Source organism: Uloborus diversus, chromosome 1 (assembly GCF_026930045.1).
Source record: "Uloborus diversus isolate 005 chromosome 1, Udiv.v.3.1, whole genome shotgun sequence".
In the NCBI taxonomy this organism is placed as follows: domain Eukaryota; kingdom Metazoa; phylum Arthropoda; class Arachnida; order Araneae; family Uloboridae; genus Uloborus; species Uloborus diversus.
The window spans coordinates 169902040-169926388 of record NC_072731.1 but is presented as its reverse complement, the minus strand read 5'-3'; the positions used below and the strand labels follow the sequence as shown (position 1 = coordinate 169926388).

The 24349-nt window shown below is 35.1% G+C and overlaps 1 protein-coding gene across 1 annotated transcript in view; it reads left to right on the top strand.

Annotated features, from left to right (window-relative positions):
• Positions 1-24349, top strand: part of LOC129222909 (transmembrane channel-like protein 7) — a 65028-nt gene that overhangs the window by 35346 nt on the left and 5333 nt on the right. The window contains exons 11-15 of the mRNA XM_054857474.1: positions 4983-5152; positions 12827-12944; positions 14230-14327; positions 19915-20022; positions 22767-22842. Coding sequence (XP_054713449.1) covers positions 4983-5152; positions 12827-12944; positions 14230-14327; positions 19915-20022; positions 22767-22842 — 570 coding nt within the window. The remainder of the gene's footprint in view (positions 1-4982; positions 5153-12826; positions 12945-14229; positions 14328-19914; positions 20023-22766; positions 22843-24349) is intronic.

Here is a 24349-nt window from a genome sequence, read left to right as displayed (position 1 = left end):
TTTTGGGATAACCTCTCCCTTGGATAGGTTTCTCTAATGACAGCCATCTTAAACATACTTGCTGCCTGGGCATAGGTCGGCAAGTGACCTGCCCTCACTCTTTTAGCTGTGGTAGTTTGAGCAGGAGAAGGGGTTGAAACCTCCGACCGAAGCCGTTTGGTTCCTCCAACCTTCTCAGGAATGGCTGGCCCAGTAGCTTTCGCCTCCCGTGCCTGCTTTCTTTTCTTTTGTCTGCGCTTTTGTGATTTTGAAGGTGCACCCTGCCCCCCTACTGCAGAGTTGGCAGACTGCAGAACTGCATCCTCGCCGCCTCCAACAGCAAGGTTGCTTGTTGCACCTTTTGCGCCAGGATCCAACTCCATAGGAGCCATTTCACAGGCTGATTGGGTACCTTCAGCAGAAGAACCCAACCCTTCATTTTTTTTGTTGTTTTTATTTTCCAAATCATTTTTTGTTTCTTTATTTATAATTGAATTATCCATAAGAGAACCTGAGAACTGGGAGGTGAAAAAATGTCGACACCCGCATAGCCTCCCTGTACAGGTGCAAGGCTGGATACAACGAGGTTTCGCCTGGTTCCTCGAGGGGACCGTTTGAGACATCAGAAAACCCAGATGCCATTCATCCATCAGCATGGTGCCTCACACCTTAGATTGGGTATCCATTTTAGTCGCTTTTTACGACACGCATGGACTACGTTGGGACTATTCTGCTCCGGTCACCAAACGGAGTGCTGGCGTTCAGTTCACCGTTAACAAAAACAGCTATCCAGGGGCAGGACGAGGACCAACCAGCTCACCCCCAATCCCACCCTAAAACAGAATTAAAACTATAAATAACCACTTCAAAATAAGTATTTGTTTCCCTTTTGGACCCCTAGAACGTGTTTATGTTTACATTCACAAAAATCTACTAAATCACAGACACTGGACCTCTGAGAAAGAAATACTAATATGCAAGAGTAATCTTTTGAATTAAAAATGGATAAATAACGCCATCTGATATTCAATATTCATTCCAAAAAAGATGATTCAAATGAGTGTCAGTTGGACCACTAAGAGAATTCGCTGTAACGCAACTAAGCATTATTTAAATCTCAGCAAAAGCAACCCTGTTGTAAAAATTTCTCCGCCAAGAAAATCTTTAACTCTTCCCCACAAAAAAGAAAGCCTTCATCCTAAACCAAAAAAAAAAAAACCTCAGTCTTAAAAAGTAATGATATCAAGTTTGCCCGCCAAGTATCTGCCAAACTATCATCCTCCCTGTTTTCCCCTTTCATCACACCTACTTCCGTTAGATCCTCCTCCCACCTTCAACTCCTCAGAAATATGGATAGATTCTATTTTAAGGGGGTCCGGGACACAAAAATCCTCAAATTTTGCAATTTTTTTTATACTTTGAAAAATTGCTCCGTTTTTTTCTGCTTAAGAGGACGTTTGAATCTTGTTTCTACCTTAAATAGAACGAAAGTTATAGTTATTTTTGTTGCGTGCATCTAACGAATGTGTACATAACTTTGAAATTTCAAACGCGTTTTTCTCCATGATGCCATTTTTCCCGATTTCTTGCATTCAAACTCTTATAAGTCAGGAACCGATAGAGATAAAGTAATGAAACTCTTAGCATATCTTTTTCAAACAATTTACTTTAATTTTTATTCGGCGAATTTGAAAAAAATGTTTACTGCAAAAATTATGATTTTTTTAAAAAAAAGTATCTTCGAATTTTTCGAAATTTTTCTTCAAATATTTTTTATTTTTTATTGAATCAATATTTTTAAAATCGCCGAATAAAAATTAAAGCTTAGATATTTGTGCATACTTTTTTGAAAAAAAATTGAAAATTGACCAACAATATTTTGAGTTATAGCAATTTAAAGCAACCCCATTTTTTTGAAAAAAAACTAATTAAATTTAAATAAAAAAATAATTTTTTTTCATATTTATGTTATGATTTTGCTTACTAAATAAATGATGAATCAGTTCGAAAAATTTCAAAACTCTAAAGTACATAATAAAAAAAAATTTCAAAATGTGTCCTGGACCCCCTTAATTGTTTATCTTGTTTGGTGGGAAGCTTTTCTAGTTGAGGTGGTTGCTTGGTGAGCAAAAAGCTTCCCTCCAAACTAGATAAACAATTTAAAGGATCTATCCATATTTCTGAGGAGTTGAAGGTGGGGAAGTAGGTGTGATGAAAAAGGAGAACAGGGAGGATGGTAGTTTGGCAGATACTTGGCGGGCAAACTAGATATTACTTTTTAAGACTGGGTTGTTTTTTTTTTTTTTTTTGTTTTTTTTTTTGGTTTAGGATGAAGGCTTTCTTTTTTGTGGGGAAAAGTTGAAGGTTTTCTTGGCGGGGAAATTTTTACAACAGGGTTGATTTTGCTGAGATATCACATCTTTTTGATTGATATTATTACTTTATCTGTATTTTTAGCATTGAGAATTTCAAGTCATAAATATTCAATTGAAACAATGTTGTTTTATGTTTTTAAGGAACAATTATGGCAAGCTTAATTTTACGTCACATTATTTTCTGACCAGTAAGATTCTATGTTCATTTGGTGAGAATTGGGCCATTTAAATTTTATTGCAATACTTGTATCCTCTCTGTTGCAAAGAAAACTGATTGGATAATAAAATACTATGTTTTAAATTATATTGTTTTCAAGTATTTTACAAGTTCGCAATAAATTCTATTAGTTTCTTTATTTGATGGATTATTCAATGAAGTTTTTTTTTAATGTTTTGCAACTTGCAGGTTATATCAATCTAGCTTTTATTTAATGACTTCTTTTCTTAAATCTCAGATTATTTTACGTTTTATGGGATAATTTTAATTGTTGGGTGATTTATCTTTCTTTTGATGGAACTCTTTGTCTTGTTTAATACATAGTTTTGTTTAAAAGTTCACTAAAAAGACAAAATAATGTATGTTATGACCAAGCAAAAAAAATATTTTAAATTTGGATGAGTCAGAAGATGCAACTGTACTCTACGTCAAATCACGGATATCACAAATTTGCCACAGCGACTTTGTATGCACGTGGACTTAGCTCATTTCAAAAGCCTTGCTTAAATTAATTGCAAAAAGTTTTTCTGTTAACGAATTACTGCAAAACACGGATATCCACTCACATTTATCATATAGTTCAATTCATAATGTGTGATTTTTGTGAAAAATGCATTTAGAAAATAAGCAAACCAATAAATAAGTGCTATTTTCCACTTTCAATTATAAAGTTAGATGTATCATATACATATGCATACAGTTATAATATGTCACGCAAAATTTTTTCGTGGTTTAACCCCAGTTTTGCCGACATTTAAATTTTCTTCCCCCTTAAATATATCAAAACTGAAAAACAGGAAGATAAGAAATTTCGTATCGGCAAAACTGGGGGGGGGGGAGGGAGGGACTGTATTCCAATCTTATTCATTAATGTTTCTCTGCTTAAATATAAACAAACTACATAGAATCTTAAAACAGAAAGCTCAAAGAGCGGAGCCCCGCGCCCATGCGCAGTCGCTGTGTCAAATTTGTGATATCCACGATTTAACGTCTAGTAGCAACTGTTGGATCTGTTTTATTAGTCTTAATTAAATTTCATTTCCAAAAACAACTTTTGAATGATTGTTAGATCTTAGATCTGTTCTAGCCTTGCAATTGCAGTCAGAGATTAACAAACCCTATAAAATGAGAGTAAGTACACAAGAATTTAGGGAAAATTAGTGATTTTCAAACTTTAATTACTCCGGCCCATGATGTCCCTGTGGTTTGAATTTTTGTATATGTCCTCAATGGCCCCCTAAGAATATATATACAAAAAATCATTACCATAGCCCCCCGGGGGCTGCTGAAGAAGCCCGGGAAGGTACGATTTGTGATGTAATAATGAGGGGGGAGGGGGGTCAAAAGGCACATCAGTAGGGCACAAGGAATGTGTGTGCGAAATTTCAGCTTGATTCCTTTTTTCGTCTGGGCTGTAGCCCTGTCAAAGAAAGCGAAAACTTTTTTGAACAGCAATTTTATAACTTAAATTTCTCCTCCTCCTGATGGTCCAGGGGATTGTATTTTGGTTTACGTTGTCAAGGGCCACTAGAGATTTAGTGTATCAAAAATCAACTCCAGGGATCTTCATAGGGCTGAGATACAGAGGGGTGAAAAACCCAGAAAACCCCAACTTGTTCTGTCGTGTAAACTTTTCTTGGTCGCTTTATTTTCTTTGGTCTTTGGTGGTGGATTTGCTTTTGTTGCGTACTGACTTTTGGTTTTCTTGTCGGTGGGTCACTCCCGCGTGCCGTGATCTAAAGAGCATCTCCTGATGACATATATTTGCGTTCATCCCAAATGGGTTAAAAAGAGCTTAGCGCACCATGGTAGCCTGATCATAAGACTATCATGACAAATAAGCTGACTAGAGAGTAACAGATTCAATGCCAGCCAGTTCAAGATCCTCCATAATGCATTAATGGTGACTGGTGGATGCAAAATCTGTTGTGGTCAAACAGTATTGTGGTCAATGTTCCCTTAACTAATCAGTGGTTCTGCTGGGACTGGGACTGGAGCTGTTCAGAATTTAAAAAAATCAACTGTTGGTAGTTGGTGCTACCATTGCCATCTATGATATGTTGTCTGAGAAGCTCCATCCCCTTGTGAGGAAATGGTACCCAACTTACTTACAGTTTTAAAATGCAGAAACAACAAGAGCTTTGTTCTCAAAAGACCCTACATAATGTACTACAATAAATCTTTAACTTTTATTGATATTTTTGACTTCAATTCTTCATTGTAATGTTTTCTGCTATCATCATATTTATGTTTTATATTGTACCATACTGAGATTGATATTCTTTATGGTATGAAAAGTGCTTGATAAACTTATTGAATTTCATAAAGATTTTTTTTTTTCTTGATAGTATTGTGTTAATTTCAGTACTTTTTAGCAAGTTGTGCATGATTTAATCATTGTTTATTTGTAGGAAAAACAAAGAGAAGTGACCGGAAAAACAGGAATTCAAGCTTTTCTTGTAAAAGTACTTCCCCCAGTTGTTATTCTTGCAACACAATCAATATCACCTGTTGTAATGGGTATCCTAGTTAAATTCGAAAAATATCATGCTCAGACAGAAAATAACATTACTTTAATGAGGTAAAGTATTTTATTTATGCGTCATACTTTTCTAATGCACTAAATAAGGATTTCGTTAAGGAAAGCCTTGGAAAATTCAAAACCATCCAATGATTAATTAAATAATTTAAAAGGCATTTACTATTGGGTCAAATTGTGATGCTGAACCATACTCAAATCAACTAATTCACACACACAAAATTTCATCAAAATCGGTCAGGCCGTTTAAGAGGAGTTCGGTGACAAAGACATGTAGGAGATTTTTACCTGTAAAGATGTTTCTGCAAAACGTTAAATTAGTCTTATTATAATGTACAGATTTCTTTTAACATGCTTTCCCATAATAGTTTTCAAAAAATGTATAAAGTTGTATCTGTACAAAAAATGAAAGTCTTAATATGTTGTATAAATATCTCTGGAAATAAAAAAAAATCATAAAAAATGAAATAATTGAATAAATATTGAGTAAGAAAATTTAGAATATATTGTTTTGAGATGGATTTGGCGATAGGATATAGTGCGCCTGCCTCTTGGTGTCTAGCCCCCTTTCAAAAGTCTTTTGTTGGAACAAGTCTGTTCAAACAAATCTTTTTTTTTCTTTCTTTCTTTTTTATTTTTTTAATCAGAGAGACAATTAATAGTGTCCCGCATAAATGCTCAATAATTATCCATTTGTTTTTTATTTTGATGATACTCATTCTGTGATATCTTTTTAAAAATGCTCGACTTACAATTTATAATTTCAATTTATTAAAAGAAAAAAGAATATTTCAACTTAAGAGTGTACAACTTGCTCACTTTCTCATTTTACTTGCTGTATTTTTACTAAAAGAGAAATAAGTAATTTAAGAGCAAAATAAAAAAAACTACACCGAGCATAAAAAAGGCTTTTAAATCAACTACTATTAAATTGAACAATTGTCAATAAATTCATAATACCAAGCTCATAATATTTTTTCAGTATTCAGTCACATGTCAACTCACTATTCAACAGCCAAAACCATAAACACGAGCAATGTTCCTAAATTTTGAAACATTGCAATCAACTTTTCCAAAACCCAGTCTTCAGCAACTCGTTTCTTTCCCTGAGCACTGAATATTTTCAGAGACATTTGATATTTTGCTCATTTCTCTCCAACTATTTTCTATCCCTTCAGAAGGAATGCTTCACGCCCCCAGATGCATGTTTAAGGGGTTTGAAAATAGCCCCCCCCCCCCTCCTCCACCACCACCCAGTACTAGTGCTGAGATAAAAAAGAAATATTGTAAACTGAAAACCAATCATCTATAAAGATAAAACTAAGCAACGCATATTTAATACAATAGACCTCTGGTTGCAATGTGATGAGCCCCCCTCTCCTTAAAGCAACTCATTAGAACGCCTTGGCAGAAAAAATATTTAACGAATAACAACTAATCTGTGTGCCCAATTTACAGTTACTTAAACAGTTACATTTAAAATTTATTCCCTCAAGATAAAACAATAGTATACACAAGTGCAAAAATTGTACTTTTCCTATCTAAAATATGTTTGTTTCATTTCATTTTCAAAGCATTTACTTTGATTTAATAACTCAAAGAAATAAATTATTGATGTTTGTAATATCTCTGCTGAATAGCCCAGTCAATGAAGGTAAAAAAATAGGCTTTGTCTCAACTAATTTAGGGAAAGCTGAATTTCTGCAGGATGTTAGCAAATAAAGTATACACTAAAAAAATACAAAGTCCCAACCCCCACCCCTCTTGCTTTCTCCCCCGGCCCCCTCCGAAACATTGCAAGAACAGTACTATGATTATATGTTTTTCGTGTCGCAACTAATTAGGGGAAAGCTGAATTTCTGCAGGATGTTAGCAAATAAAGTATACACTAAAAAAATACAAAGTCCCGACCCCCACCCCTCTTGCTTTCTCCCCCCCCCCCCCCCCCCCCCCCCACCCCGACCCGAAACATTGCAAGAGAAGTACTATGATTATACGCTTTTTGTGTCGCAACTAATTAGCGGAAAACTGAATTTTGGCAGAACGTTAGTAAATGAAGAAAACACTAAAAAAAGACAAAGTCTCGACCCCTACCCCTCTTGCTGCCCCACCCCCCACCTTCTCCGAAACACTTAGACCATCAAGAGCAGTACTATGATTATTTGCTTTTCTTTTCGCAGCTAATTAAGAGAAAGCTGGATTTTTGCACGGTGTTAGTACATAAAGTGTACACTAAAACCTACACAGTCCCGACCCCAACCCCTCTTTCTGCTCCTCCCCCCCCCCTCCTTCCAAAACATTGCACACTGATCAGTTCAGTACTATGATTATACGAGCACAGCTTGAAAATTTATGATGTTACTGGGGTGTTCTTTTTTTTATTTCACTCCTAACAATATTGTAAACCAGTGGTGCCCAACCTACGGCCCAGGTGCCGTACCCAGGCGGCGAAGCTGATCCATGTTGCTCGTTGTTTTTTTGAAATATTACAACTCGAAAAGCACGATTAATGACAATGTTACAAATTGTTAGCCAAATATTTAGAAATTGGTTTCTGAAAACATTGTTGGGGACCACTGTTATACACAAATTATGAAACATACACTTTTTATGTAGATAGCTCAGTTTCACCATTTTACCAACTTAATCATATGCAGAAATCTCACAACAAAAACCAAAAAGTAACTTCAACAAATTAATAGCTTTTTATCATTACGTCTTGGAAAGAAATGTTTGTACAAAGTTTATAGATAATAGTATTATAATAGTCATTCTCTTGAAATGGATCAACAATGCAATAAGGGGTTATCTTCTAATATTTCGTTGGTTTGGTCTGAAATATTGTTACAGTGCATTCCACTACAGTGTCCACACACAGATGTGCATTTGAACCTAGCTTTACGACAGATGCAGTTTGAAACACATAATCTTTTCAATTACAAGATACTACTTGGAAGAAGTTCACTTGAAGCAGAGGTAATCTTCGTGAACTTAGGAATCAGTCTGTTGCATGAAGCATAATGCCAACCCCACTCTTCTAGGGGAAGTTTAAAACCTAACCGAGTTTGAATCTAGTGTTGACCCTAAAAACTCTGGTGGAAATTTTGAAAAGATGTTGACTAGTGAAACTTCAAAAGTGAACTTTAGGGACATTTTTGTGATTACTTGCTTTTCAGAAACTTTTATTCAGACTTGGTTAGGTTTTAAACTTCCAGCAGAAGAATCGGTTTTGATATATATTTCAAGCAACAGACTGATTCCTAAGATCATGACAATTACCTCTTTGCTCCAAGTGAAATTCTCCTACTAATATCTTGCAACTGTAAAACATTGTGTTACAAACTGTAGCTGTCGTAAAACTGGATTCGATTGTACGTCTATGGGTGGACACTGTAGTTGAATGCATTGTAACACTATTTCAGACCAAGTCAACAAACTGTTAAATGACCCCTTATAAAAGAAAAATTGTAGTTATAATAAATTGATGCCTTTTTTTTTTTTTTTTAATGCAACCTGTTTTTCAGAAACCAGTTGCTACATAGTCCTTGAGTTGTAACATTTCGCAAAACAACGGTTCACACTGATCAGTTTCATGGACCGGATGTGACCCATGGGAAGTAGGATGGGCACCACTGGTTTATAATATTTTAAGAAGTAAAATAAAAAAGGAATACTCAAATATCATCATTAGTTTTCCAGATGTTAGCGTATAATCATAATACTGCTATTGCAATGTTTCGGACGGGGCGGGGGGGGGGGGGGGGGTGAAAGCAATGGAGGTACTGTCCAATCACGAATTGTATGGAATTTTCAAACGTCCAGATAAGATGAATCTATCTGAATGAGGGGGAAAAGTAAAAATTTGATGCTGTTATTCCACTTATTTGAATGAGACTCTGCTTCTGCAAAAGCTGGCATCGCTAAAAAATAATAGATTCATGTATTTCCTGCTGTAAAACGGATGTTTGTCTTTCCATACAATCCGTGGTCAGACAGTAGGGACTTAGTGTCTTTTTAGTGTATACTTAGTATATCAACATCTTGAAAAAAAAATCAGCTTTCCCCTATTTAGCTAGAACACGAAAAGTGTATAATCATAGTACTGCTCTTGCAATGTTTCTGGGGGGGGGAGAGGGGTGCGGGTTGGGACTTTGTCTTATTTTAGTGTATACTTTTTGTACTAACATCTTGAAAAACATCCGCTTTCCCCAAAATTAGTTGCGATACGGAAAGCGCATAATCATAGTACTGCTCTTGCAGTGTTTCGGAGGGGGGGTGGGGGAGAAAGCAAGAGGGGTGGGGGTCGGGGCTTTGTACTTTTTAAAGAATACATTACATACTAACATCCTGCCAAAATTCAGCTTCTTCTTAATTAGTTGCGACATGAAAAGCGTACAATCATAGTACTGTTCTTGCAGTGTTTCGGAGGGGGTGAGGGAGGGGGGAAGAAAAAGTGGTGGGGGTCGGGACTTTGTACCTTTTTAAAGAATACATTACATACTAACATCCAGCCAAAATTCAGCTTTCCCCTAATTAGTTGCGACACAAAAAGCGTATAATCATAATACCGCTATTGCAATGTTTCGGAGGGGGTGGGGGAAAGCAAGAGGAATGGGGGTCGGGACTTTGTGGCTTTTTAGTGTGTACTTTATGTACTAACATCCTGCCAAAATTCAGCTTTCCCCTAATTAGTTGCGACACAAAAAGCGTATAATCATAATACTGCCATTGCAATGTTTTGGAGGGGGTGGGGGGAAAGCAAGAAAAATGGGGTCGGGACTTTGTGGCTTTTTAGTGTGTACTTTATGTACTAACATCCTGCCAAAATTCAGCTTTCGCCTAATTAGTTGCGACACGTAAAGCGTATAATCATAGTACTGCTCTTGCAATGTTTCGGAGGGGGTGGGGGAGAAAGCAAGAGGGATGGGGGTCGGGACTTTGTATTCTTTTAGTGTATACTTTATGTACTAACAACCTGCAAAAATTTAGCTATCCCTAAATTAGTTGCGACTCGAAACCTTTATTGACTGGGCTAGAAAATTGAATTGTTTCGTATTTGTTATTATTTTATTTATTCACAGGGCTAATCCTAGCAGGTGTGCAGCGTGTGCACCGCACAAGGGTGGCCAAAGCAAGGGGCGGCCGCAGGCCGCATTACATAATTCTTTCAATCAAGCAAAATTCCTCAAGAATTACTCACAAAATAACTTATAAGTCGAAAAAATGTGCTGAACTTTAAATGTTCAATTGTCAAAGTAAGGGCCAATTTCCCAAAGCATAGCATAGTTTAAGAAAAATAGGATGTTAGGGCGCATTGTGTTAGTCCATTGTCTATTAATATCTACTCTTTTCACAACTGCTTCATACAGTGGAGGGTCAGTGAAAGAAATGGCACCCACCTGAATCACGAAAAGGTACTTCTAAAAGGAGCACCGAGGGCAGCCACTAATGATTACCCCCTAGCTTTTATAGATCCTAAACAATGAAGACATATTTCATAAAAAATAAAAATAATAAAAAATATGCTGATCAGATTCTCTTGCAAGCACTTCAAACAACAAATTCTGTGACCAACAATCGTGGATGCGTGGAGAGACAATGTAAAATTGTGACTCCCTTGAGAGCCAAATATATATAAATAATGAACTATAACTTTTGTAATTTTCCCCCTTTACAGCAATTTTTTCTAATTAAAATCACAAATTTTCCGATCAGGTAGGAGGACAGGGCCCTTGCCTAGGGTAGCAAATTTAAGTGTAGCTCCAAAACGAAGGTCCAAAAGGATGCCATGACCTCCTTGACAAGACAAAAGGCTTAAAATTGCGTTTTTTAGGACTTTAATTTCGGAAAACTTTGCTGGTTGAACCACCGATCTAAAGGACTCAATTAAGTCTCTTATTTTTCCCATCTACCTTAACTTAATGAAACATAGCCGAAAAAAGATATGACTCCAAAATCCAAAATGTGTTTTCAGCAGACAGTCCTTCCTAACGTCATCAAAAATTGATCAATGACATTTTTCGGATTTCTTTTTCGAAATTTTGGAGGTGAAGGGACCCGAAAACCATTCCCTAACATTGCTACCAAAGGTAGTCTGAGTTCGCGTCTTTAGAGAGGCCCCTAAAACCACACCATCTCATTCAAAAATAAACTAATATTGCGTTTTTCAAACATTAGTTTCGAAGAACTTTCAAGGAGGACCCCGGATCCCCCTTTTCTCCAATGTAATCACTACAGCTCAAAATTTCATTTTTGGACGGTTCCGCGGAGCCACCAAATCCATCCTGCCTAAACTAGCCTGAAATTGACTTCAGTTTCAAAAAACAGTTCATAAGGGCACACGCTCTTTGTCCTATCGGTATCAAACAATGCCTAAAATACGATTTTGGGACTTCCATTTTCTAAAAAAGTCTGAAGGAGAACTGCTTGACTTACGTAACTTTTCACAGCAAGGGTATCCCTCATCAATCGTCGAGAGGTGGAGAAAAGTCTATAGTTGTATTTTTCAGGTATTAATATTGGAAAATATCCAGAAAGATCCGCCGAAACATCCTAGTTTCCTTAATATTACCAAAGATAGGAATTGTTCTTTTCGAAATAACCGCTTGGAAGCTCAAAGACTCTTCCTTCCCAAAATTAGCCTAAAATTGATTTTAATTCGGAAATATATTTCGGTTCTGAATATTTTCATGTTTTCTTTATCGTTTCCAAATATAGATAAAAATGTGTTTTTAAAACAATAGTGCAGAGAAATTATCGAAGGAAAGCCGCCAGATCCCCTACCGTCGCCAAAGACAACCTAAATTGGTGTTTTAAACTTCAAATTTCAAAAACTTTTGATAGGAGACGACTGAATCCTCCCTCCCTCCAGCAATGTCAACAAAAATAACCTAAAATTGCGTGTTTAAAACTTCAATTTCGGATAATTTTTGGGAAGAGCGGCGTTTTTTTCCTAAGCAAAGCTAAGCTCACAAAAAATAGCTTCAAATTGATTTCAATTTTGAAGGAATTTTAGGAAAGAACTCCAACAATTCCTTCTCCTAAAATCTCGAAAAAAGTTCCTAAAATTGTGATTTTCGACTTCAATCTTGAAAATTTCTCAATGGACCTTGAATATACCCGACTCTTTTGTCCTTGCAACAAAGCGCAACCAAAGATTAATTGGAACTATTTTTCACACTACAATTTCAAAAATTTTCTGGGCGTTTTCCCTCCCTCCTCTGTCTATCCTCTGATTATCACCGAAGACAGATGTTAAAATGCGTTTTTAAAACTAGTAAATTTTAGTAATCTACTTTCTTCAAAAATACAAATTGTACCTAAGGAGTTTCTTACTATAAAACTTTTCTTCCCTTTTATAAGTTCATCCTTTTTTTTTCTCTCTCTTTTAAATTAGAACTTGATTCAGAAATTTGAAGGAAGATTTACAAGATTTACACGGGCGTTAAGTATTAGTCAAAATATACAAATTGCTCTTGAGGGGCGGCACATTAGGTCTTTGCACGCGGGCGGCCGACACGCTAGGATCGGCCCTGTTTATTCAGTAGAAATTTGTTTGCAGAATTATATATTTCTTTTAATGAAATTTCCCAATTGCCACTTTGATATTGGTTTCAAATTTTAAAATAAAGTTTTTTGTGCATGTCACTTTTATGTTTTCATAATGTTTGAATTGAAATGTACTTCCTTACTTATGGTAATGCTTTTTTATCTCAGAAATGCTTTTCTATGGCTTTCATCTGCATTCGTACTCATTATGACTTTCCATTCTGAGATTGCATGTGAACCCAGAGATGCCTGTGGAAAAGGAATAAGTGATTGCCGTTGTCCACGAGTAAGCTACTTTTATTTTGCAAACGATCAAAATACGGTCAATGAATTTGATTTTATCTGTGGCTATTTGTTCCTGTTTGTCAAAATAAATGTTCTAATATTTTGTAATCCATACTCTGAGGCTTTTTTGTCAACATGAGGTTTTTAATTTTCCCTTTTAATTACTAATTTTCTACTAATTTTTATTTATTTTCTGCAAAAAACAGGCAATTGACAAAAGCGCAATTTTACTTTTAAATTTAATAGAGTTGTTTAAAGTTATCCTTATTATCTTTTGGGAATGCGGAATTTGTGAGTACCCATAAGTTTTAAATTCTGTCCAGGCAGTAAATCACACATATCTGGCAGCTGTGATCAGGTGTCCTGCACAGGAATTTTAGTGCTGTCAAAAATGACTTTTACAGCCCCCCCCCCCATATTGTTTACCCCAACGTCCCTACAGGCATTTCACTTCTCATTCTAAAACTCTCGGTCCTGGGTCAACAGGTGCCCTTACCCTCCCCCCCCCCCCCTCTTGTGCATGTCCTGACTCTATCTTTGAATGTGATTCTAAAGTTTGATTGCAGCATTTATAAGAAAGACAGAAGAAAGTTTTGCAATAGCCAGTTTCCTAACATACTAGTTAAGTATGTTGAAAAATTAAAAGTGGCATGCATCTATATTTTTCTCCAGATAGTCGTGCTTTTCCTAAAATGTTTAGTCACTCCTGGTGACAAAAATCAGAATGTATTACAGTAAACTCTCTATTATCCGTTGAATAAGGTAGCACAGTAACTGCGGATAATCCAAATAATAGGTAAAGAAACGATACTAGTGTATAAGATAGTTTAAAAATATGAATAACACTCACAAGTACATTTAAATCATAGCTAAAAACATTGCTACATTACATTTACTAACATTGAATGTAAAAAATATATGTTAAAAGCTAAAAACGAACAATAACACATTCAAAAGTTTAAAAAACATTTAATGGCAGTCAAGAAAAAAAAATACGAAAAGACCCTCGGATAATCCGACCACCGATAATTGGGAGTTAACTGTATTTACTGTGTCTATAAGACATAGTAGTTGAGTCTTTTTAGAAAAGACCCAACTACTGTGTGCCATAAAAAGGAATATTTTAAATTTCCTATTCTTGCCCAAGTTTAGTCAATAAATGTATAATTGCTCTTTTTCTTCATTAATATTGTAATTTTTTTTGCATGCTTTTAAGTTTTTAATACATAGTTTAGCTCATTTTAATGTAAATTTTAGTTTTAATGCTCCTAATTTTTACTTTTCAGTGTTGGGAAACATTTGTGGGTCAGCAATTATACAACCTAACTATTGTCGATTTATTCATTTATATTGGTATATTCTTATTTTTTGATGTTCTAAGAGAGTAAGTGTTCACTTTAATGAAATACTTTTGTAAATTTTTTTTAATTTTATTTTTGTTATCCAAATCAATTGTCATTTCATATCAAATCAACATCGGCTTTTGATGAAACTCGGTGTATTTCCTTCCTTGATTATTATTTGCAACCCCCCCCCCCCATTGCATAGTTTTTCAAATGAACACCTTTTTTGTCATTTGTCGTTTTGTTGCTCTCAGTTAGAGCTGCTGTTGTGATAGTAGTTTCTCTGTTATGTTTTCAATGATCTATCTAAAAAAAATTATGTTAATGACATGAAACTTTAATGAATTTCAAGAAAGGATATTGTAAAAATCTTAGTTTGTATCCATTTAAAGAAATATTAGATTGAAAATTTTGAAATTTCTTTCCCAAATATGGTGCTATTTAACTTTTTCATTAAGGGAGAAAACCAGTTTAGGAGGCCAAAATTTCAGTGGTTTTTCGTGATTTTTTTTAACCAGAAGGAAATAAGAATTTCTTTAAACTTGGAGGATATTTTACTCATCTTTTGGTGTACACCTTGTAATTTTTTGAAGTCATTTCCACCAGAATTAGTGGAGTTAGAAGCTGCTGTCACCATCGGAGCTTGTTGCTGGTGTGCATTACCAAAGCCACAATTTTTGCCTGTAATCATTACAGTTTTTCTTTCTCGTAAACAACATATTTCCCTAGAATATAAACCTAATTGTGATCAAAAAAGTTGAAAATGGAACGTTTTAGAGGTGTTTGATTACAATGCTACCATGTTTCTCTACCATTTTTTTCACACTTCTTGCATTAAAAAAACTTTTTTTATTAATAATATCATCAAAGATTTAGGTTCATATAGAGTATAACTGAATAAAGAATGTTCAAACAAATTTTCAGAATAATTGGTCAAAATCTCTTTGAGCTAGACTGCCCACCAAATGTAAAAAAGTTGTTTCGAGAAAAACGCCTTTGAAAAAAAATGCTGTAAACGTTTTCAAATCTCCACAGTCACTTTAAATTCGCATAACAATTTTTTTCGCTTAAATTTTGGCAACATATTCTTGAATAGTTTTACGAACATTTTATGATATAAAAAAGTGAATTATTCAACCGGTCAAAGCTGGTTCGCCCCCCCCCCCCATATGTGAATAATTAACTCCAAAAAAAAAAATTTCATAATTTAATCCAATCTAATAGTGGACACCTCCCAAAGCTTGCAGTCCTGTGACTGTCTGTCATTTGAAGGTACTACAGAATGTATATATATATATATGTATTTAAATATATCTACTGTAAAATTCCAAAAGTGACCCCCCCCCCTAGTTTCAAAACAAAACTTATTAATTTCAGAAAGGGGGGGGTTATAATCGCGATTTTTTTGGAAAATTAGCCAAACGAATTGTTTTTAGTAGTATTAATTTAAGAGTACAGAAACGGAATGATAAATAAATAATAGTTAATATAAATTTTAAAGAAGAGTGAGAAATGATTTAATAAAAACCTGCTAAATAATTTTCTAGTACTAATGAATTGCATTGGGGTGACATTTTTTTCGAAAGAAAGGATTTTAAACTTAAAGTTGGCAAAACCCCTATAATATCTCGCTTGAAAATTCATCATGTATTGAATGTAATAAGGTTTCAATAAAAGAAGCAAAATCTTAGTGTTCTTGTTTCAGAATAGAAGCAAAAATTGCAATCACAAAAGCAAATTTGTTACAAAAACTGCACTTTACAAAAATTACTTGATTTTTCTTTTAAAAATGATTATAAGTTTTGTGCTACTCTTTATATCAATGCGTTTCCAAAATGGCGTCATGTTGAAGATTGTTCATTTTCACCAATCAGAGCAAAAATGCACCTTACACCAGTAATGCTCCCATCAATTTTTCTGGGGGTATACTCCCAGTAATCAGTTATGCACAATATGTGTATACGATCACATACATAATATGAAAATTTTTGAAGCTTGAGGATAAACGCTGTGTGTCTACAAAATATTTGAGAGTATATGACATATATGGAGTATTCTCTATGGGAACGCCACTGCCTTACACCAATAAGAAATAATTGAATTCTCAGTTGTTACGAATTCTATGGAATAAGGAAATTTATTTTTCCTAAAAAGTAGAGCACTGGCATGGCGTTCCGGTATATATACACTGCTCAACATTGAAGATGCAACACCAAGAAGGAGTGGTCAGAAAGTGATGAAATTTGAACAAAAGACAGACAGCAAGGAATAATAAATGATCTTAATTTCAAAATGATAGGCAGAATACAGAGCGAGAACGGCGTCGGCTCAGTAGGATGTAGGACCACCGCAGACAGCGATACACGAAGAAGCACGTCCAGGCATAGAGTCAATAAGAGTGCTGATGGTGTCCAGAGGGATGGCTCTTCATTCCCTTTCAACCATTTGCCACAGTTCGTCTTCTGAACGAGGCAGGGACAGAGTCTGCAAACGGCGTTCAATCACATCCCACACATGTAGATTGGTGACAGGTCAGGAGAGTATGGAAGCATCTGTGTGCCTTGGAGAGCATGTTGGCAGATGAGAGCACTGTGTGGTTGGGCGTTATATTAGGTAGCCCTTGAAGGTAAGGGATTGCCACCGGCCGCAGCACATTATCCAAGTATCGTTAGGCCATCATAGTGCCCTGAATACGAACTAGAGGTGATATGAGATTGTATGCAATTGCCCCCCAAACCATTATGCCATGTTGTCGTGCGGTGGGACGTTCCACAGTTACCGCCGGATTAGATCTGTTTCCACGTTGATGCCACACACGTATGCGTCTACTGTCCCTTTATAAACAGAAGCTGGATTCATCTGAGAACATGACATTTCGCCATTCTGTCATCCACGTCGCTCTAGTTCGGCACCATACTAAACATTTGCTGTCTATGTTGTGGGGTCAATGGCAGTCTTCTTAGCGGATGCCGTGATTGCAGACTCCGTGTGACCAAAGGACGGGAAATGGTTCTGATTGACACAAAAACATTCAGGGTATCTTGCACCTGCTGCAGAATCGAGGAACAAGTGACTGGTGGGTCTGCTACGGCTTGTTGGTGGATGCGTCGATCCACGCGTTCTGACGTCACTGTGGCTGCCCCTGCACCCCTCAATCTTGCCACATTTCGTTTTTCCAACCATCTTCGGCACAGCCGATGCTCCGTGCTCGCATCCAAGTGGGTATCAACTGCGATTCGAAGACAGACCAACCTCCCTTTCTCAGTCCGATCGCCATACCCCTAGTAAAATCGTCTATCTGCTGGAAGTGCCTTCGTTGATGGCGGCCCGGCATTATCTCGTGTTACACGTAACCTCCAAGACAAAAACAAAATTTCTTCGATAATTCTCCAGTCAGAAATAACGACACGAATATTGCCCAATCTGCAAGTTCCTTCCCTTATATCTTACTGCACGTTCGTCGGAGAGCTGCGCATTTCACATCATTTACATAACTCAGTGATGTACGTCTACTCTAAAATTTGCATAAATTTCTGAGCACTCCTTCTTGGTGTTGTGTTTTCAATGTCAAGCAGTGTATATATATATAAATGATCCTAAATAAGTACTCCATGTAATGTAGTTAATTAAAAAGATTTTTCAAAGTTGTATGGATTCTGCAACATCCAACCCTCTGCTTTTTTGGAGGAAGAGCCATTCTTTGGGGGGGGGGGGAATGATTTGCTTGTAAAAACTGAATCCCTTATAATTCTAATAAAAATTTGAGCATAAAATGCCTTTAAATTTAAACTGAGATGTATTCATTTTAATACACAACTCATTTTAATACACATTTTAATGCCCTTTCATTCAATATTCTAGGTATTTCCTCTATTTTAGTGCAAAAAACTTGAAAATTTCAAGTTTATGCAATGTTGATTCATAATCAGGGGCGGATACAGAAAAATGTTTTGGAGGGGGCCTGGGAAATTTAATACCCCCCCCCCCCAGGTACAATGTTTCACAAGAAAGTTTTCATGACTTTAATTTTATTTATTTATTTTGGATCCCTTCAGGCCAGTGAATATATTTTTCTAAGTACATAAATATTATGCACTAATATACTTTGAATGTGGACAGAAAACATCTTAAATGTTTCAAGCCAATAAAAAACTAAACCTTGTTTAATGTCACCAAGATGCTATACAATGAGCGGTTTTAATTAGGAACATTGTCATTATGATTATAGCACAAGGGCAAGGTTATTAAATAATCCGATACCTCATTTGTGTTTTTTTAATTAATTTACATTTTAGTATTATATGATAAAGAAAAACATAGTTAATTATAGTTCCATCGTAGAAGAATTAATGGACAAATTGCAGTATTACATACTCTTGAATTCGAAGCCAGTGAGTTAAATGTATTCTGTCACTCTGGCTTCTGACTCCGTGTTCTTTTTAAACAACTGTCTTAAATTCTATGGAGAAGTCAACTAAATAAAAAAAATTTAAAAAATAGTTAAATTAATTCATCCTTTTGGGGGGCGCGGGCGCCCTGGGCGCCCCTAAAATCAGCTACTGTTCATAATTATGCATTTTGTACAAAAATGAAATATAAATGTAAGTTGGGGGGGGGGGATATTACATAAAATCTTAACTGTCAAAATTAATTTTATTACAAATGCAGTTGCAATAGTTTACAAAAATTATTTCTTAAGTTCTGTTGAATGGGGCGACTTTGTGACAGCAGGGGTTAGATTGAGCATAGTTATAGAAGGTAGTTTTTATATTAGGTCAACAATTCCATGTCGGATCAATCATCTACTTGACCTTACCATTTCTGATTTCATTAAAATTTGGTGGACAGATATTCCAAGATAATTAATCCTGCCAATTTTTAGATTTCAATTATATTTTTAAAATACAAACCTGTAAAAAAACTCAATATCTTCAACAAGAAAAGAAAAGTACATACTTACAAATAACTAACTTCTCTCCTAACTATAGTAGAATAAAAATTCAAAACCTGTTGTGAAACTAACAAGAGTTTTCTATTGATATATCTCATGCGTTCTTATGACTTATTTTAGTTTCAAGGTCATTCACCATGACTTTTAACCTTAAGTATCTCAAAACACACCCCTTCAGAGATTTTTGAAGAAAATGCTCCAACACTATTTGCCCACTCCACCAAAAATTTGGCTGGCACTAGCCAAAAAAAACAGGAGTGTTTGCATATTTTCTGTTGATGTTTGACATTATCTCTGTTATTATGCAATTAATTTAAGTTTTGAGTGCATTATTCACGAAATATGAATATTTTGACAAATTGACAGGTTTTTTGAATATAAGCTATAGTGGGATATTTTATTTGATAAACGCATGTTCATTCCATTCCTGACAACCCTGTCTTACATGCAAGAACACTGCTTATCTGTGAATCTGGTTTTGTGTGTTTCACTAAGCTTTCTAAACACAGCTTTGTTTGCTCTACTCTGTTGGTTTAACCACCTATATTATGTATGAATACTGATTTACCACCAAATATTTACAACTTAACAGAGCTCATACTGTTGCTGTATCAGTTCATTTACATTTTCAATCATTTATTTTTTTATTAATTTTAATTATTGGTGTTATATTTCAGTTATCTTGTGACAAAATTTGACAATAAATGCACAAGAGCCATTGGACGTCAAACGTTTTTTTTACCAATTCAAGTATTGTATCCCGTATATTCACAGACAATTTTATGGTAAAGTGTTTTCAATGAGCATAACTTTAAAAATATTAGTTTCAAATGTATAGTTTTCTGTTGAAACTTCAAATGAACTGTCAAAAGGCTTTACTTTAGCTTGTGTCAATTTGTATTATTTAAAATATTATTGTATAGCACAGAAAAAGTGCCTTTATAACTTTTTCCCACTTATCATCATTGAAGCCATTTTCAAACCAAAACAGGAAACCTTCTGTTAGATGACGCCACTTGAAAGCTTAACTGACTGCTGTTCTTTTCTTGAAAATAGTTTTTTTTTAACAAAAAAAAGCTTATAATGAAGCATTTATTATTGTTTTTTCTTATATCTTATAATAAATGGAGGAGAGTAATCTTATAATAAATGGAGAAAATGAATGAAACTTTAGAAATTGGCCCGGATGTTAAATCTTAAGTGACTCCTTTTTTGTGGTGCTTGTAGTGCCCTCTTTTTGACAGCATACTATACTTGAATTTTAACACTGCTCATTATGGCCTCACCATTTTCTGGGTTAACCATTTTTAAGCATCCAGTTTTAATTTTAACATGTACAAAAGTTATTAATTTGGTACTCATCAGGTGTAGGGACCATGTATTAGAAACTGCTTTTCTGAATTGTGATCAATATCAACGTTGACTGTATTGAATGATAACCAATTTGGAATTCGAACAAATGTTTTTAACCAATTACTAACATTTCAAAACATTTGAAGTGCCACCTATGTATTTTACATCTGTAAGCTTATAGCTTGTTAGAAGTTGTGCTTGCAATTTAAGAAGCTTTTCCTCATGGTTCCTAAAACCAATCAGGACAGTAAGCAAAAAAGCGAACTAGACATTGCACCATTAAGTAATTAATCATTGAAGACAACCTTGCATGGATGTAAACTTTAGAGTAAACAGGTAGCAAAATGCAGTGCGGAAAAAAGAAGCAGAAAACATTTGTATAGAAACTTATTTCTTGGAACAGGGAAAAGAACATGAAATAACGCTTCAGAGCAACAATGTGGTTTCATGTAAATTACAAAAACGTATTTTTGGCAATTATACAGGTTTATATGAAATACACCACCAGCTCAGTCATTAAAGCAGGGGACTGCAGTTTCATGCTTAATTAGCACTCATCAGCCCGGCATAGGAAGTGACTGAGCTGGAGGTTGAAAACCTCTTGAGGAAGCCAAGAATGCCAAACAAACTGGTAGCTAATATAGAATTAGCACTAACCAGACGAGTGACCAAAGCAATGGTTCGGTTCAACTGGAAGATTCCTTAAGAGGTTTTCTTCTCCAGCTCAGTCACTTCCTATGCCGGGCTGATGAGTGCTAATAAGCACGAAACTGCAGTCCTCGGCTGGAATGAATGAGCTGGTGGTGTATTTCATGCATATCTGCCTTAGCCCTGGCTATAGGGCAGTAACTTACTGAAAACGATACAGGTTGTTCAATATGTCGTATGGCACCCTAAACATCTAAGACTGCAATACACATGTTTTGTTAAGGTGCAATGAAATTATGGGTAAGATTTTTACGATGCTGTTCCACTCTTGGAGAAGTGTAATATCCAAGCCTTGAGGAGTAAAAGGAGTCCGTGATCTTGCAGCAATGTTTTGTCCAAGTGTGCCCCAAACATGCTTGATCAGATTGAGATCAGGAGAGTATGCTGCTATTGTTTCAGCTGCAAGGAAATTCTCCACAAAGTTAACTGTGTGAGGTGTTGCATTATGCTGCCTTAACAAAACGGAATCGTCCATTGCTGCTGCAGAAGATGTGATAAAAGGTTTCAGTGCCTCATCCACATACCTTTAGACCGTCTTATTACCAGTCAGAATAACATTCAGGTTCATGTACCAGCCTATGGTGATTCCAACATACACTATCCAAGCACCTTGTCTGCAATGTGACCTTTCCCGATCAAAGATAGTGTTATTTCGAGTGGTCCTTTCTCACCATGCCAAAGCATGTCTGGTGAGATTCTCTAACTAAATCTGCAACCTTCAATATACTATACTCCAATCACTTTGCATCCAAGCTTGATGGTCAACGGCCCACCTTCTTCGATCAGCGCAGTATATTGCTGCCAACAGAATACAGATCATTGGCTTATGTACATGTGGACGACCTTATCCTGATTGACACCTTACATTCCTAGTTTCTTGGAATTGATCCTAGTCTTGTTTTAGTAATTCTTGCCCTCCCAACAGCATCTGCTATTTTTTCTTTTTATGTTTTCCCTAAATCCCATTTCCCAATATTATGCCAAGCCATGGGTTCAGGTAAATCATGTTGTCATGGCATTTTTCAGTTGCTTTTTCTTGGAAAAAAAAACAGAATGATTGAATCTCCGCAATGAGATAATGAAAAAAAAAAAAGCATCAACAAAATCAAGATCTCTGCAATCATTTTTTTTTTTTTTTTTTTTTTGACATTAGGATAGTTGATTTGCATGTAATGTTTTCTACTTTTGTTTTTGTGTTTGTTGAGCTGTGAAGCTCATATTTCATTTTACATTTGTTTGCAGTAAAATTATCAGCATAATTTCATTTAAAATAGGTGCACTCCTTTTCTTTTTTGACAGTGTAGTTATATCACTATTACTGAGGCTTTTTTTTTTTTTTTTTGTCACAATTTTTTAAATAAAATGAACTCAGATGAAAAATTTTAAAAATGCAGTTATGACTTTCAAGTTTGTTTTACAGAGAAGAAATAGATGGTTCTATCCATGTATAAGTTTTATTTATTTTCAGGCTTGGTGTGTTCTATGCGCCTCTGCTTCCAGCAATTATGGTTCTTAAACTTCAATTTGTATTTTATATAAAAAAGGTATTTTATATATTTTTATGTAAGTACCACATGACCATACCATACAAAGAAACATGGAGTGTTTTTTCTCCTGTATATTAAATTAATCATGTGATCTACATGCGCAAGGATTAATTTATACTAGGGCTCGTTCAGTGACCAAAATTTGACCATATTCATTACTGAATTATTTGAGAAAACTTACATGAAATTTTCCTGTTTATAACATTTTTATTTTTACTCTTATACATTTGTTTACTGTACATCTGGGAACATATAATTTTTACATGCACTTACAATACCAAAGAGTAATAGTTTATTCCAATTTTGATTTCTGTATGTGGCACAGCATAGCTTATTAAGGCTTTTGCGGCAAAAATAAAAAAAAAAGAACCAAAGCTTTTTGTATGTTAATGTCAAAATAAATGAAGAAATGGTATATTTTGATTATTGGGAAATTGACGTGTCTGTCACATTCTTGGTGGGGAAATATTTCATTTTGGATACCATGTTGCCCTCTAATAACCTTATATGTATTTATCCACTCTTTGTTTACGTATGCAGAGCAAAAACAATTCTTGTGCTGGCATTGGTACCAAATATTTGAAGCCAATGGATAAAGATTGCTAATATACCAGAAAATTCAAAAACTTCCTGAATGAAAATGATGCCCTAAAATCCGGTTCATATGTAAAAACTCTGTATAAACAATATTCTTTGTAAAAAGATGATTTAATCATGCCAACTTATTCAATATTATTGAGTGTGTGAACAAACTCGACTCACGACAGCGTATTAATAATTAAACATAAAGTCTTGAAAACATAAACAAAAGGAAAGGATTTTAAATGTTTGTAGTTACCTACAAAGCCTCATTGTAAAACCAAATTCAAAAATTTCAATTTCTTTACGCTTAAGCGAGAAATGGCAACACATAATGTTAGCCAGCATTTTTCTTCACACTCACTATGTCGCATGAAAAAGCAAATAAAAATGAATTTTTGCTAACTTAAAATAGCATCTAGCACTTTTTCTAGTCAATTTAGCAGATTTGCGTTTTTCAACTGTAACAGGAGTTCAAACGTCTTTTAAAAGTATTTTTTCAGGAGCTTTCCTACCGCACCAAGCTTAAAGCACTAAAATCTACTTTTTGTGTTGACAGAGCGGTTTTAAAAATCAATTAAAACTTGATGCTTCACACTTCCAACAATGAATTTCACAATGGAAAAGAGTCAAAATTTAAATTTTTGAGTTTTGCTAACCAAAAATCCACTTATAATTTCTTTTCTAGTGGATTTAGGTTATTGGACCTTGGACGCCCTGAGATTTTCTTTGTTTGGAGTTATTTTTTCAAGACCTTTCCAACCATATCAAATTTTTTAAAAAAAAAGGTCTATCCATTCACGTAAAAAGAGCCATTTAGTTCAAAAATGCGTTTTTAATTAATATCTCCGTAAAGCTAAGCGGCTGATTTCAAAAAGTTTTATTGATGACACCAAAACTCGGCAATAGCTACTAAACAAAAAAA